The sequence below is a fragment of the Peromyscus californicus genome, unplaced genomic scaffold, assembly GCF_007827085.1.
Source record: "Peromyscus californicus insignis strain IS unplaced genomic scaffold, ASM782708v3 Scaffold_4__1_contigs__length_199733344, whole genome shotgun sequence".
Taxonomy (NCBI): domain Eukaryota; kingdom Metazoa; phylum Chordata; class Mammalia; order Rodentia; family Cricetidae; genus Peromyscus; species Peromyscus californicus.
In genome coordinates, this window is record NW_026294562.1 from 106,088,896 (window position 1) to 106,105,321 (window position 16,426).

A 16,426-nucleotide genomic window follows, 5' to 3' on the forward strand; every position below is an offset into this window, starting at 1 on the left:
GCTATACAAAAGTACCCAAAACACTGTTGAGAATCCCAGGGCTGGACAAGTTGAGGATGTGACTTTTGACTTCTTTGCTCACCCAAAGGGGAGGCATCAAAGTGTAGAAGGCAGGGAAGAAGAAGAAAAATCCACAACATGAGGAGTCCATGGTTAGGAGACTGAGGGCAGGGCCACACCACCCACTAGGGCTGAGTGGGCACATGTAACAGTGGAACCCTCCCTCCTCCCATGCCAAACCCTTTCCCCCATATTTACCAATGGAACAGTCATGTCCAGTCCAGCTTGGGTCACAGTTGCAAAGTCCAGTGTCTGGGAGGAAGGTTCCGTGGCCTGAGCATTGGTCCAAGCATGTGGCCCTGGGTGTTTCGCAGTTGGTGCCTCCCCATCCCACAGAGCAGTGGCATTCGCCTCTCACACAGACACCCCGACTGGAACATGTGGGGTCCATGCAGTCCACTGTGACATGGAAGGAAGATGGTACAGTGAATACTGGGACAGCAGAGTGAGGCTCCTGGGAAGGGGCATGCTGTTAAAGTGATCTGTCCACTCGGGTTGGTTGCAGGTACAGTGAAAAGCAGGCCTTCCGTGAATGGCGAACCTGAGCTCCTGATTGCCCAAGGCTGTTTCTTCACCTGTAAAATGCGGCTACAAGTCTCTGCTCTTTGGCTTGTGAGATGAACTGAGTATAAACATATATCAAGCATCAGCATGGCACCCGGAGCCTGCCATGTTTGCTAAAACTGCAGTAAGAGAGGGAGGCACAGATGAGGAAACTGAGGCTCAGAGGGCTAAATAATTTATGCCAGGTCACACACATAAATTCTAGCAGAAAGGATTTTCCTCGTGTGTGTGTGTGTGTGTGTGTGTGTGTGTACATGTATATGGTACATGCACATGAGTGTGTGGGTATATGTGTTCACACATGTGGATCAAGATGTTGGGTGTCTTCCTCTACTGCTCTCTGTCTTATTGAACTAAGACAGGATCCCTCCTTGAATGGAAGTTCTGAACTTTCTAACTATAAAACAGACATGGCCAACAATTCCTACCTATCAGGTCACTATAAGGACCAAGTGACAATGAGGACCTGAGAGACTATATGGACTATAATGTCACAGAGGGTTATTTTTCCATCCTTTCAGGACTTTGAGTAGTGAGATTTGTGCAAACTATGGGCTCATCTATAATTCAGACATTTAAATGCACTAATTTCATTTATAATCCAGAATATTTGACTTTTATGTTAAAGACTGGGAAACCTGGTCTGGGTATAAAAGAGTCACAGGCACAAAGGGGTGGAGACTTTACAAAGGAGAGCATTCTGGGACATTTGTTTTGAAGGCTAGTCTTCAGAGAAGGCTCTTCAGTCATCTCAGTTTTAAAAGGAGTTTGACTTGACAATCTCACTGGAGAGTGAGAAGGCCGGGGGCCAGGAGTAACTGGCGTTAAAACCAGAGTAGTGACAGTAGCAAAAACCGTCATTCATTTAGATGCTCATCTGTGATACATTTTGGTATTAAGCATTTTATGTAGCTCTACTTAATCTGTTATTTCTGTTCTGTAATTTTTCCAAGGCACTACAGAAGGAATTTACATTTCAGTCTCTCTCTCCTGTCTAGATCACTTGCTATTTTCTCTTGTGATCAGACTGGTTCAAAAATACATTTGTGCATATATGCTTGCATAAACACATGAAGGGCTTTAAAAATAGAAACCAAATCAAAACAGGGAAAGTAACAGGACAATGTGGGGAATTAATAAAGCCCAATGTAGGCAAATGACTCTTCTCTCATGGTCTCCAGACACCATTTAGTAACGGCTAAAGCATGACCTGCTGAAGTTCGGGTAATTAAAAATAATAAAGACAACAACAGTGATAAATTCTCATGACGGGCCTCAGATCCCGGAACCTCGGAAGGATTATTCCAGCCCATTAGGCTACTATGGTAATTCCCTTGGTCCAGAGAGCTTTCCAACTTGACAGGAAACAACTCAGCGTGTCCTACCCAGAGACCTATGAAGGTATTTTCCCATTTTGTGAGTGCCTGGCCCTGCTTTTGGTTGACCCTGCCTCTGAGGACCCCAGGGTGCCCTCAGTGTGGATCCTGTAAATATTCAATGTTAGCTTGCAGGCTGGGAAGGTATCAATTTTAGTGAAATGTACTTGACATTACAGACCTGTCTTTCCACAAACAGAGGGACCCAGGAACCAGAAAAAAAATCCCACAGTCTCAGTAGAATAAAGACCAGGAGGAGCTGGTGAGGGGTCACCTCCTTTTAAGACAGTTGGTCTTCAGGTCTCTAGGTAACTCAGAAGCATGGGGGGCTCACAGAGTTCCAAATGGCAGGGACAAGGTAGTTCCTGGCACTCCAGCTAGACTTGATGAACTCACTGAATGGCATTGGCCTTGAGCCCCAATCTTCAACTGAGGGCTGTTAGCTATGCTACAGTGATACTCTGCCAAAGAGGCTTTGAGTGGCCTGGATCTGCCCCCTTTGGGGCCTCTGGGTGACAGAAGCTCCAAGAAAAGATAAAGCTGTTTTCTTCCCTCACACTGAGACAGCCTCGTGAACATGGGTTATCTCCTGGGAGCTGTGCGTAATGCAGGAAGAACCAGCATGCCTGGGAGGGAGGAGGTGTCTGGGAGGTAGGCTAACTTGGTTTAGATTCTTTCTAGAAAGCATGCCAGACAGCCCCCTTTTCCTCTTTCTCAGAGCCAAGATTCCTGGCAGAAGCTTAGCCCATTAATGAATGACGATGCCCACATGGCCAGGCTGCAAGCACAGGCTTTTCCCCCAAAACGTTCCATGCCTCAGTGACCACACAAGCCATTAGATGCCCTTCAGGACCTAGAAGGCAGCGTCTCACTTTTCACTGCAAAAGATCTAAGTTTGCACTCTCCTGCCCCTCCCCGCATCCCCTTCAAGCATCCCACCCTTGGCTCCTTTCAAGCTTTAAAAAATATGGGGCCATAAACTTCAGAAGAAGGAAGAGGGAGAAAAGAGCAGGCTTGTTAGCTGATGTTTTATAAACAGGGGGAACCTGTTAGCAACAGAGCCCAGGGAGGAGGGCAAGGAGGAGGGAGGAGGAGGAGGTAGAACCCCCCAAAACCATTATTATAAACACGAGGCTGCGCAAGCACGTTTTTACCAGAGAAAAAGAAATAATAAAAGAAATCAGTCCCAGATGGCCCTCTTCAGAAAGTAGACCGGGAAGAAAAACACTTCATTTCAAATAGATAACGTAAATCAAAGTTCCAAATATTATTATTATTTTTTTCTCTTTGAAAAAATATCCCACAGCTCTGGGGCACTGTCCAGTGTCCTTCTGTCTGGGGGAACAAGACATGGGCAGGGCTCAGGTAGGACAGTCTAGTTCTAGTAGGAGTCTCTCCTCTGAAGGGTCTCTACCTCACATGATCAGAAGAAAGGGAGAGCGGAAGATCTTCAAGCTCAGGGTAAGGAAAACCAGGTTCCTTTGTTCTGGAGACTGCTCTCCTCTCTCAATAGCTCCTATCATCCCCAAAGCTACGGGGGTCTACATCAGGCCCCACTGGCTCACTGGAGGGCTATGTGCAACTGAGACAGGAAATGCCTTTCAGACATCGATCCCGCCTGGCTTCCTACTTTAGGTCTGTTAACGTTCTCTCTTTTAAGAATGGTGCTGTAAATGAAGGGTCTCCATTAAATACTAAATGGGTTTAGAAGACTAGCCTTCTTAGGAACCTCTCCCTCCCACTAGGGAGGTAGGAAACAGGAGGTGGTGACGGTAAGTGCCTACATTGACAAATGGCAAAGTCCATCCATTTCCAAACTGCGGATGAAGACAAGAAGGTGAAACTTGGTCATCCCCAGAATAATGCTACTAATATCACAGCCACATTTACGGAGCATTACTAGGTGTCAGCCACTGAGCTAAGTGCTTGATATGGGCTATTTAATTCAGTCCTCACAGTGGGCCCCTGAGGAAGGTAGCCGCGCTTTATGGAAGAAGAGACTGAACCGGGACTCAGATGTGTAATCGGACTTCCAAACATTAAAAGCTATCCCATACTGTGTGCTGGCCTCCACCTTAGAGGCAAGCCTGTGTGAGTCTTACCTTCCTCACAGCTCTCGCCCTTGTAGCCAGGGTTGCAGATGCAGGTGCCCATGATGCAGGTGCCATGGCTGCTGCAGGCCACATCGATGCATTGGTTGGTGGGCACGTCACACTCGGCACCCTTCCAGCCACTGTGGCATAGGCACCTGCCCTTCATGTACTGGCCATTCCCACTGCACAGCACAGGACAGGAAGCTGAAGAGACAGCACCGGGAGCCAGGGTGAATCACTACCCAGCACCTTGCCCTGGGTCTCCGTTCCCCCTCCCCTCAGCTTGGCCGCTAGCCTCAATTGCTTTGTCGGAAACGCCCGTGTGTGCCCATCATCCACTTCCCTTGTGTGCCTTCATCCCAGCTGAAACACCTCTGGAATTGGAAGGGAAGGTGTGTGATGCAAGGCCAGCAGCTGTCAGAGGTGCTACCGGTTCCTCCAGCCTCCGCAGATTCAGATGGAGCGCCCTGGCTGCCAGGAGCTTTAGACAGGAGGCTGGCATCTGTTCCTTATTACCACTGGAAAAGACAGTGTCTGGGGCTCCTGGCTGCCTGCATCACCCTTCCAGCACTCTCCTGTTAGCTCTCTGTTGTCACCCCACCCCCAACCCCGCCACTGCAACATCACTAACCCTGGTAAGTCTCTGCTTTCCTTGTCTTTCAGACCCCCATTCCAGCCCCTTACATTCCAGCCCCTCAAGAGAAGAACAGAGCCCAATTTAGCCCAATCTAAAGTATGTTTCCACTCTGCCTCTTAGCATAAAGGTTTTGTGATCATCTCTAGGAAGAACATTATATAAGGATAAATTATACTGCATTGTGGTGTAAGTACTCGCCCGTACCTGGGATACAATAAGGCTGTTATATACGCGACTCTTAACTTGAAATGTGTATGGAAAGAGATGGTAATTCTCCTTAGAAGGAATGACTCAGCTCCCTCTGCACACCTTCACTGTGCCCCACCTGGCTTCTTTCCTTTCTGAGAGCACTCAGCAGGCAATCGCCACGCTTCCCAGGCTGCCAGTGTGGCTGTCTCTATGCAAGTCTATTTAGCAGAGTCCCCAGAGCTATACCCTGGATAGAATTTCTAGGCTGCTATAGCCTTGGCCTGGGCAATCATCTCTGCTTTCCATTTTTGAACTTCACAAGCCTCAGAGTCAGGTCCAACCCCATCTCTTCTCTATACCTTTCTGAGTGGAACTTCCTCCTGCCTGGCTGAGATACCCACCCTTAACTTGCTGCCTCTATTTCAGGGATCCCAATGCTGCTTTCTAATAGTTGGTTTACTCTCACAGAACAGCCTGGGAGCTCCAGGCCTGGTGAGTGGGGTAAGTCTAGCTTCCGGCACAGCACAGACTTCCTAAATGAACATGAAGCCAGTGGCTTCTGGGTAGAGAGATGGAGAAACCGAGACAAGAGGCCATTTTGGTTTTCCCGTGGAGAACACCAAGTTCTCAGGACCACAGATCTCTAGAAATTTCCCTGTTCATGCTCCTGGGACAAAAATGAAGGCCAAAAGCACACAGTAGGTCTCAGGTAGCCTTGAGACTGTCTCAAAAGTTGTTGTCTTTATCAGTGTTACACTGAAGGTTGTGGTGGTATTTTACTTGTACTGAAATGTGATTTTAATTGTATGTTAATAAATAAAGTTGTCTGGGGGTCAGAGCTATTAGAGCCATAGCAAGTGCGTGGTGGCGGTGGCGCACGCCTTTAAGGACCTGGAGGGCGGTACATTCAGGCAGTGACGAGGCAGTCACATGTTTGGGTTTACAACCAATGAGAAGGCAGAACAGGAAGACTTTAAAGACATACACACAGGAAGTAGGTCCTTTTCGGAGAGCTCTCTTGGCTGGAGAGGATCCCTGAATCAGGAAGGGTGAGGCTCTTAGTTCTGACCTCTTGGCTTTCTTCTCTGAATTGGCTCTGTGTTTCTTATTTAATAAGACGGTTGGTTACATCTACAGAAGGTAGCATTAGGGTATGCATGAGAGGAGAGGCCAGATGTCCAAATCCCTCTGCTGGCGTCTTAGATGAGGTTCCGCCTGTGCTGTACAAAAGTGGAGTGGCTCCATGTGCTTCCCACCCACAGGTCAGAGAGAAGGGACATCAAAGGTGCTTGACAAGGGCTGATGGTCCCTCTAAAGACGGAATCAATTTTTCAAAGGAACCCCCTTCTCCACTCTCATTGTTCCAGTAAGGAACACAGTGCTTCCTGTCCTGGCCTATCCCGTGTTGTCCACAGCTGGATACCAATAGCTGATAGGGTGTGGCTCACCCTGCCAGCTCCCTTCCACAGGCTGCTGAGGAATGGCTCTTGGCAGTCCTTCCGAGGCACCTCAGGAGTCAGCTTGAGTCTGAAGCCCCCTCTGAAAAGTGCACCCCAGACATCCATAGTGTCTGGGAAGTAGTTACCCCTAGGCCCATGTAAGTGCTCACCTCGGCCGCAGTCAGGGCCCAGAAAACCCAGGAAGCAGTGGCAGGTCCCTGAGATGCAGTCACCATTACCGTAGCAGTTGCTGGGGCAGTTATCCACTGATTCTAGAAGAGAAGAGAGGGAGAGATGAGGGAGGAGACAGCTTCATGCTGCAGAGCCCAGGTCCAGACTCTTGAGTGCCAAGACCCACCTGAACACATGCGTGCATGCGCACGCACATGCACACACACACACACACACACACACACACACACACACACACACACACACACACACTTTTCTGAGACAGGGACTCAAGTAGTCCAAGCTGACCTTGAACTTGCTATGTAGTGGAGGATAACCTTGAACTTTGGATCCTCCTATCTCCACCTTGGGACTACAGGTGTGCACAACCACACCCCGTTTTATGCAGTGCTGAGGATGGAACCCAGAGCTCTGTGCATGGTAGGCCTGCACTCTACCCACTGAGTCACATCCCCAGCCCTGTGCCACAGTTTTAAAAATCATTGATGTATCTTTATAAATAGGTTAGCACTGCAGCTAAACATTGTTGGAGGAAGTATGACTTATGAACAGTAGTTATCTTTAGTTCTATTCCATGTATGCACAAGCATGTCTTCTCCTGCCTTCTCTTCCACTTCCCATATATCCAACTACCCCTCTGCGCCTGCACCATCACCCCGCCTCTAGCTGGGACTCTATGGCAGCCTGTGGGTGGCCTTTTAACATTCTCTCTCTCTCTCTCTCTCTCTCTCTCTCTCTCTCTCTCTCTCTCTCTCTCTCTCTCCCCCCCGTCTCTCTCTCTGTCTCTCTGTCTCTCTCTCTTCAAGACAAGGTTTCTCTGTGTAGCTCTGGTGCCTGTCCTGGATCTCGCTCTGTAGACCAGGCTGGCCTCGAACTCACAGAGATCTGCCTGGCTCTGCCTCCTGAATGCTGGGATTAAAGGCATGTGCCCCCACTGCCTGGCTCTTTTTAACATTCTCTGTTCTCCAGTGTCTTCACCTGATAGCCTGATAGATCTCTGTGATGTGAACTTGATGCTGTTATTCTGGTATTAAAAACCCTCCACTGGCTGCATGAGAAATCAATGCTCTGTCGAAAGGCACAGACCTTTCCCTCCTCCCCTCACTCAGCCACCCAGCCCACTTTTGAGTGGACTGTTTCTTCCTCTGACTCTCCTAAGGACCTCTGACAAATACTTTGTGTGACGTGTCAAGGAAGCACAATTGATTTCAGAAAGACTTTAATAAAATATGAAGCAGTTTGTTGCTCTAATTAGTAAACAGAATATCTACAAAAATGGTCCATTGAGAATAGTCACTTGTCAATAATTCTGGGTGCAGGACAAGGCACAAACAACTGTGCTCAGAACATCTGCTCGGGCCACGTAGTCCCACAAATCTGTTTTACGTCACTGTTACCAAATCTGGCATACACACACACACACACACACACACACACACACACACACACACACACACAGTTTCCATTTCATCAGAAAGAAAAAACAACCAAGAGAGATGAAACAATTTGCTGAAGGTCACGGAGAACAGTCACAGAGGCAGGATTTGAGTACATGCTTTAGGACTTCAAGCTTATACTCTGTCCATGATGCCACACTCTTTAGGCCCCGCAGAAACTCATTCCACAGCAGAAGCCAGGCATCTGAAGTAACCACCAAGGCAGCAGAGGAACCAGGGAAGGGCAGAGAATTCTAGAACTTTCAGAGGTTGAAGGACTCGAAGAGACCATTAATTTCTATGTACTCACTCAACAGAAGGGAAACCGAGACTCAGAGGCTGGGCATCGACCCACAGACTGAGCTGGTGGAGGAAAAATGAAAGGAGTCGGCTGGTAGGGCAGGCAGGATTAAGGATTCAGTTCTTCTTAGCTCACAAGGATCCATCAAGAATCCAAGACTGAGGGCTGAAGAGATGGCTCCACTATCCTCCCCTCTCTGAACCTCACTTTCCTGTTTATACAGTGAAGGTGATGGTACAGGTGACTCCCTGAGACTGTTTCCTGTTTTCAAATTGTAGCGATTATAGTGAGTGAGGAGATCAGTTGGATAGAGAGGGTATCAGAGCCCAAATGCAGCAAAGTGCTCAGGATACAACGGCAATGCTGGGACAGAGGGCTTGGATGGTAGCCTGGCGACCCAGAAGAGGAGTAGGAGGCACAGAAAGGGTTTCCTCGGGGCTGGAGCACACATTGCTCCTGCAGAAGCCCTGGTTTCGGTTCTCAGCACCATGAGGCATGTTCCCTGGGGCTTGCCGGAACTCATTCTATAACAGAAGCCAGGGGGTTGGGGCAAGGCCACCAGTGAAGGCAGTAAAGGAGCCAATGGAAGGAGAGAACCTTCTAGAACCTTCAGAACTTGAGAATACAGAAATGGGAACAAGAGGCACTTCTCACGTGTGGCCTCACTTCAGGGCTAAGCGGTCTGTCTGGGTTGTGAAAGAGAGAGGCTTGTGGGCCAGGGTCTGAGCGTTTTTCTATTTTCCACAGGCTTTTCCTGAGAGAGTCCATGTTCTTAGGTGTTTAAATCAGTACTGTCTTCCTAAATACATTTCTAAATAAAAACCACTCAAGAAATATCATTCTGAATGTTGTTTTAAAACCCAAGAGTTTGAGTAAAGTTCAAGGTCAGGTGAGTCTTCCTTTAAGCTACTGCTAACTGTATAATGGGAGGGACAGGCTCCCCGGCCTGGTGCAGCAGCCCGGTGCAGCAGCCTTGCACATGGAGGCAGAGGGCCTGGTTCTGCATCTCCTTATGCTCTGGAATGGCTGGGGGCCACGGCCTTGGGTCTTCCCCTACCTGTCTCCTCATCATTGTGCTCATTCCTCCCATATGTCCCTGTTTCCACTTCTGTTCCTCTTCCAGAGCTAATCCTAATGCCACAACCTCTGAGAAGCCTTCTTGGCAGCTTCAGCAGGCCAAGTTCCCATCACCATGGAAACACCATATGGTCAACTTTGTTGACTACGAACCTTCGAGTTTAGAAACTGACTTTATTCATCTGGGTATTTACCCTGGAATCTAAGCCACACAAGGCTCCCGGTCTACTTCTGATGCTCTCGCTGAAGGAATTCACTAGGGGGTCTCCCAGATCGAAAATGCTGTAGTTCAGTCTTTCTCAAGCCAAAGACATGGGCTATACCTCTCAACAAACTCACATGAACCACTAGCTGCATTTCAACAGGACCCGCTTGCAGGTGACTAGCCTACACTTTGTAGATTCTGATTTTATGAAGTCTGCAAGACATAAACCTGTTTATTACCTGCCAAAAACAGTTTGCTGTAATTGAGTGAGGAAAGCATATTTTTCTGGGACTCAGTATAGTGTCAGTTGCTAAATCTGACAGAATGGAAGCCGGGATGCTTAAAAATTTGTCCTGATCTGTTAGTGTTGGGGAAGGCGTACATTCTAAGAGACACAGAATAATTTGAAGAGGGCACTGTGAAACGGAAGGGAGTCATTTGGGAATATTTGCTTTTGATAAAATGTTTATGTGTATAGATTTTCTTCCACACAGAGGAATTTCAGCAACCTGGGATCTACTTAAGATGCTGGAGAGATAGCTCAGCAGTGAAACGAACTTGATGCTCTTGCAGAGGACCCGAGTTCAGTACCCAGCAACCACATGGTGGCTTACAATCATCTGTAACCCCAGTTCTAGGGGATTGGATGCCCTCTTCCGGCTTCTGTGGACACTGCATGCATATGGTGCCCATGCATACATGCAGGCAAAACATTCACACACATTTTTTAAAAATGCAGACAGAAAAAGAAAGGTTAAGATCCACTGACCACCTAGCATATCTCTGTGCTAAAGTCTGGGGGAGACGTGACCATCACAGACTCCCGAGAAGTGTGAACTTTACCACGCAAACCTGTTTTATGTTCCCAATCAGTGTGTGGTGAGTCTCTGCCCTGCATTCCTTCTGCACTGCTTATGCTCACACTCCAGATGCTTTTGTTTAGCAGAAGGTATACCTTCAGATCTGCCTGAATTGGAATTAAGAGTCCAGCTGCCTGTGAGGACCCGGTTTTCACAATTGAGTGTATGGCATGCTGGACAATGCAGGCCTTTTCGCCCTGGCTTTTTGTTTTCTATCAGAGCAGTGGGCCTTGGTAGGAGATCTTCAGGCATTTGTTTTCTCTTCCATCAATCTTGGAATGTAAAGCTTAAAAGTTTCTTTGCTCTTTCTCCGGACAAGGGTTGAGAGTGGGAATGTCCTGTGGATGCTGAGCACAATATTGCTGCAGATACAAAGGGGCATCTTCAAAGGGAAAAAGGACAAAGGTACCCCCCGACCCCCAGCACAAGGAGGTTTTGGGAGGGAGGGATTCATGACATAGATAGTGGGTATTCCACTGTAGGGTCTATTCTGTTTACTGATAACTTCTTATTGGAATCAAATCCTCAACATAGTCATACGGTCCCATATGACACTGAAGTCCTTTGAAGGCAGATACATGGGAAGTCCTGCCTGCATTTGCTCCTTCTATGGTTTTCTAAGGCACCACCAAGGAAACTATAGACTAGAGGAGGAGAATGGGAGGGACTCAGGAGCCTCCTTTTCCCAGGGCCATGATAATGCAAGGGAAGGGGGCATCTCCTCTACCAGCTCACACCAGGGATGGCCATAATGGACACATTTGCTTGTGGTCCTGGTTTGAGCAACCAGAACCCTATGGCCCTCAGAGAATGGTGTTGGACCCTTCACCAAAGACAAGGAGGGCCTCTCAGCATCCTCATCTCTCTGTTCCCCTCCGATGTGTCTGAGCCTGGGCTCACTACCCCCATTTTCTTTCTATTTCTGTGTCTCTCCCTAAGCTGTAAAGATAGGTGTCTGAGACTCGTTGAGAACTTGGCTGAGGAATGAAGGCTTACCTATTACCTAAGCAGTGGTCCAACCTTCTGATGCCTACTTCTGGCTGCTCTGTAGGATGATGACAGCTAATGCTGTAGACAAGATTGAACGTGGACCTCAAGACATGGTCTTGACTTTAGCTAGTGAAATTTACACTTCATGTTACATCTGTTCCATCCCGTTTGTTTCTGACAAAGACTGAGCTCAGTTTATGATGAGCAACCAAAAGGAGAAACAAAACAGAAGAGATGGCAATCTTAGTATTTAATTCTACCTTAGGTCCTGGTTGAGAGAAGAGTCTGAGGCGGCAATTCAACCTGTTCAATGAACCTATAAACACACAGTCATATAGTCTAACTCAGTCCTTACATTTCATCCTGTTCAATGAACCTATAAACACACAGTCCCACAGTCTATCTCAGTCCTTACAATAATTGAAAAAATAGGTATCATGGCCAATCAGTTTGCAGTTTAAATGGAGACTGAGAGCTGAAGTTAGTTGTTCAAGTTCTCTAAGAAGGTAAAGCTGGTAAGTGAATCACGACCTGGGAAGTGCTGTAAGGCCTGAGACAAAACACAGCGGACTCTGGAACCAGGTTGTCTCCTATGACACCTCTCCATCTTCCTTTGTGAAGTGGGGTTAGTAACAGAACAGTGCCTATTTTGGAGAGTTATCATAGAGAATAAACAGGGTCATATTGTACAAGTAAAGTAGTTGGCCCAGGACCTGGCTGAGTTGGTCTTTAAGGAAAATAGACACATATCTTCCATTTGTGAACTAAAACAAAACACTCATTTGGTCTAATAAATCCAAATAAGGAGATTATTATTATTAGAGGGTAAACACACACACATGCAAAACACAGAGAAACTCCTCATGGTAAAAATGAGAAAGCAAACAATCCATGTTCCTAGTGTGCAGGGGGCAGGGTGTTGGGGTAAATTTTCTCCTGGGGAAAGCATTGTCAAAGCAAATTAAACCTGTTGTCTCTCTCAAGCCCCAACTCCGGCACACTCATGCCAACACCTAAAAGAACTTTTCTCCCGTGTTTTCCAGATTGGCACTGGGCAGGCGCCAGGTGCTGGAAAGCTGTCCTGTGGCCTGTGAGGTGTCGGTCCCAGAAGGCACTCCAGCTTTCTTTGCAGATGATTGAATCCAAAGGTCTTCTGCCTGCAGCCGTCTAGGTCAACACAATGACAAAAACTTGACAGAACCCCTGACAGCCTGGGCTTGATGCCAGCCCTACGCTGGCATTTGAGCTGGGAGACCTGTTTTCAGTCAAACCCAGAAGTCTACCAAACCATGACAGAGACGCTCTGAGGAGGGGTCTAGGAAAAAAGTCTTCCCTCAGCTTTATATGTCTTGGCTCTTCCTTCATTATTTCTTTGGGTGAAATCAAATTCCACCAGCAAGATGATGAGTTCCTTAAAGACAGACGCCATGTCTGGTTTCCCAAAGAGCCTGATGAGGGTTAAACTCAAATCAAAATGGTCAACGACACTTGCCGTGTTGGCAACTAGGCAGGGACCTGATGTAGAAGGGGAGGAAGGTCCGAGAGTAAGGCACGGCACAGCGGTCAGGCTGGAGAGGACAGGGGAGCATTGAAGAAAAGACCTTTCCTTGCCTCTGTTCTTCTGTACGCTGCTTAGAATGAAGGCAGTGACAGGAAGCTCACAGCTGGACTTGCTGCATTCTCAGATCATATTTAGAGTTCAGAAGTTCACATCTGGCAGCCACATTGAAGAGACTGATAAGATAAGCCAGGGCATGCTCACCAAGGAACAGGAGGAAAGATAAGGAAAGCCGAAGCCACATTTCAAAGAAGGAATTCTTGAAGGGATTGAGAATTGATCTCAGGCAGTATGACCTTCGTTTAAAATACATACATTACATGAAATGAGAAGGAGATTTTGCTCTGTGGCCCTGATAGGCTGACCTATCCAATGAGTAAGGACTATCTATAGTCTGGGAAACTGGCTTTGTATGAGTCAGGGCAGAGCCCTACTTCCTGGTTGGGTTGCGTTCTACTTATGTGCAAATGTCTGTCCAAATACCGAGGACTGAAGACAGGATGTGTACACATCCTTTCAATCTACAGTATCACCCTCAATACAAAGCAGGGGTTTGCTGAATGCTTGCTAGCCAAAGGACTGAATGAATGGTGCATGGCCCATGCTGGTTAGTTTTTGTCAACTTGACACAAACTGGAGCCACCTGGGAAGATCACACCTCAGCTGAGGAATTGCCTCCATCACACTGGCCTATGGGCATGTCTGTGGGTCATTTTCTTGATTAACGGTTGATGTGAGAGGGTCCAGTTCCCTATGGGTGGTAGCACCCCTGGGCAAATGGTCCTGAACTGTATTAGAAAGAAAGCTGAGAAAGTCATGGAGAGCAAGGCAGTAAGCAATGTTCCTCCATGGTCTCTGATTCAGTTCTTGCCTCCAAGTTTATGTCTTGAGTTCCTGCCTTGGCTCCCCGCTGATGATGGACTGTTACCTGTAAGCCCAATAAACCCATTCCTCCCCAAGTTGCGTTTGGTCATGGTGCTTATCATAGCAATAGAAAGTAGCTAGAACAAGGTCATACATTTTCAGTCTCTAGATACATTCAAGCAGGGGATACACTAATGACTGGTGGGGATATCTTGGATGGGCGGTTAAATATAAAGCCTGAAACTTAAGGTATGAACCATTGTATAAAAGAACATGCTAGATATACCAAGAAACTTGGGCTCCTTTCCTGCTCCTGCCACCAGAGTTTTAAGTGACCCTGGCCCAGTCTCTTCCTGTCTCAGGCCCTATCTTTCAATTTCCAATGTTTATTTAATTTGCTTAGCAAGTATTTGTGGGGGAACTGCTCTGGCTTTGGAGGTATTCTAGTGAAGATGATGACCAAGGTGATTTGTGAAGTCTAACATCCAAAACCCAGTGAGTCAATCCCAGTTGACTCTATGGAAACTATATCAGTCAATGAAAAGCCTGAGAAAATCATCCTGACGTTTGTGGTTTGTGGGTGGAGAAGGAGTTTGCTCATTTCAGGGCAGACTCTACCATCTACTGGACCACTGGACTCACTGACCGCCACTGGCTGAGCCTGGCCTCTGTTCCTGGGTCTGTTGGCAGTGGCTTTCTCGGGTGTCACAGGCAGGCTGCTCACTCTGGTTCCACAACCTTTCCAGAGAAAAGGACATGTGTACTGTCCTGCTTTGACTGAGAGCAGGTGCTGAAGAGGCCCTGAGATGCAGGCCAAGTGGTGACAGAGACTGATAAGCGCTGTGTCACTCAATAGCAGGAATGCAGAGGAGGGCTGAGGGGTCAGTGCTCAGAGGGACCTTTCCTTCCTGGGATCTTTTACCCACAGGTGCTTCTGGCAACCAATACTCCATTCAAGTTTCTTCCAAAGCAACAGGTGCAGGCAGGCTGCATAACATCACCCTTCCTCTGTCTATAGTTGTCTGGACTAGGCCAAGCATCTCCTGCAGGGAGAGCCCATTTACAAGTTGAACCCCAGTCTGGGTCTCAAGCTACTGTTTTGGACCAATCAGGATCTTGCTTTTTCATATTCAAACTACAAGAGATCAACTAGAAAGGATGAATAACACCAACATTTGCTAGCACCACAAGGTAACTGGGGTTGACAACAATTAATTTTATACTTCCAAACAGCTAGTAGAAAGGACATTGACAGCACTCAACATTTGTCAAAGAAATCATAAATGTTTGGAGTGAGAGATATACTAATTGCAAGGATCTGGTCATTACACATTGTGTACATGCATAGAGACACCACCACATTACCCTTTTGTGCAAGTATTCTGTGTCATTTAAAACTGAAAATATACTTTAAAGATTGGGAATGTGGTGTTTGGTGGTGGGAGCAAAAGTCTAAATAAAGCGAGGAACCAATCCCAGTACTTAGGAGGTGAGGCAGGAGGGTCAGAAGCTCCAAGTCATCCTTGGGTACACAGTGAATTTGAGGGCTACATGATACCCTGTCTCAAGAAATAAACAAACAGAAAAGTAAAAAAAAAAAAAAAGAAGAAGAAGAAGAAAAAAGGAAAGAGAGGACTTGGAAAGGCCACTCTGGCTAAGGAGGAACCCAGACAGAGGAAGCCAGGATGCCAGGCTGTTAGCTGAGAGAAGCCAGGACTGAGGGCAAGCAAGGCCTACGGAGACAGGAGTTCTCAAGATGCCCGATTCCCAGAGGCTCTTCAGTGCCCTCAGCCCCAGCCCACAGCGCTTTGGGAAATGACTCTACTGCCAAGCTGGCTTTTCCTTGAGGTCACCTGAGTGTGCTTTTACCACTGGCAACTGAGAGAAGCCCAGGACATCATACACTCACCAGTGCCTCTTCTTGGGGTCGCCATACCTGACTCTGCAGGCTTGGAGTAAAACTGCCAAGTGCAGAACGTAGTGTTTTTATAGCATTTCCACACACAGGTATACTTGGTCCCTATGAGTAAAGGGTCATCGTTCCTTATGTAGGACATGTGGATGCATTCCTCACATGTAAGAAGTAAAGCACAGTGCTCACCCCCCCCCCCATTTTATACATGGGGAGAACATGCAGGCCCAGAGAACTTGCCCAACTTTCTGAAGCTCGGTGTCAGACTAGTATTGAACTTGGGTTATTCTACTCCCCTTTCACCTAGGGGGTCTCCTGTACAACTGCCTGTGTCACCCTTTTTATCTTTAATCTCATAGGTACAGAATCCAGACTGCCTAGAAGATATGCACAGCCCAGTAAACCCCAACAAGAGACAGTTTGGGTTTTGATCATTTACCAAAGGCCTACTATCATTCCAAACTGAGCACACAGCCGGAAGCACTCACAGGTGTAGCCTGTCTAGTATCGAGTCCTTATTCTCTAATCATTCATTCATCAAGCTAATGCTGTCAGGAAACCCCAAAGCCTGCTTCTTGTTCTCAAGGATCACTGGTGTATTTGTTTGTTTGTTTTTACTTTGACTGAACACCCATTATAAGCGGAGAAATTGTTTATCGTGGCTCACGGTTTT

At 47.2% G+C, this 16,426-nt stretch overlaps 1 protein-coding gene across 1 annotated transcript in view; it reads right to left on the minus strand.

The window, feature by feature from the left end:
- Positions 1-16,426, minus strand: part of Tenm4 (teneurin transmembrane protein 4) — a 735,358-nt gene that overhangs the window by 134,179 nt on the left and 584,753 nt on the right. The window contains 3 exon segments of the mRNA XM_052714273.1: positions 259-459; positions 4,103-4,297; positions 6,529-6,630. Of these exon segments, the coding sequence (XP_052570233.1) occupies positions 259-459; positions 4,103-4,297; positions 6,529-6,630 (498 nt within the window).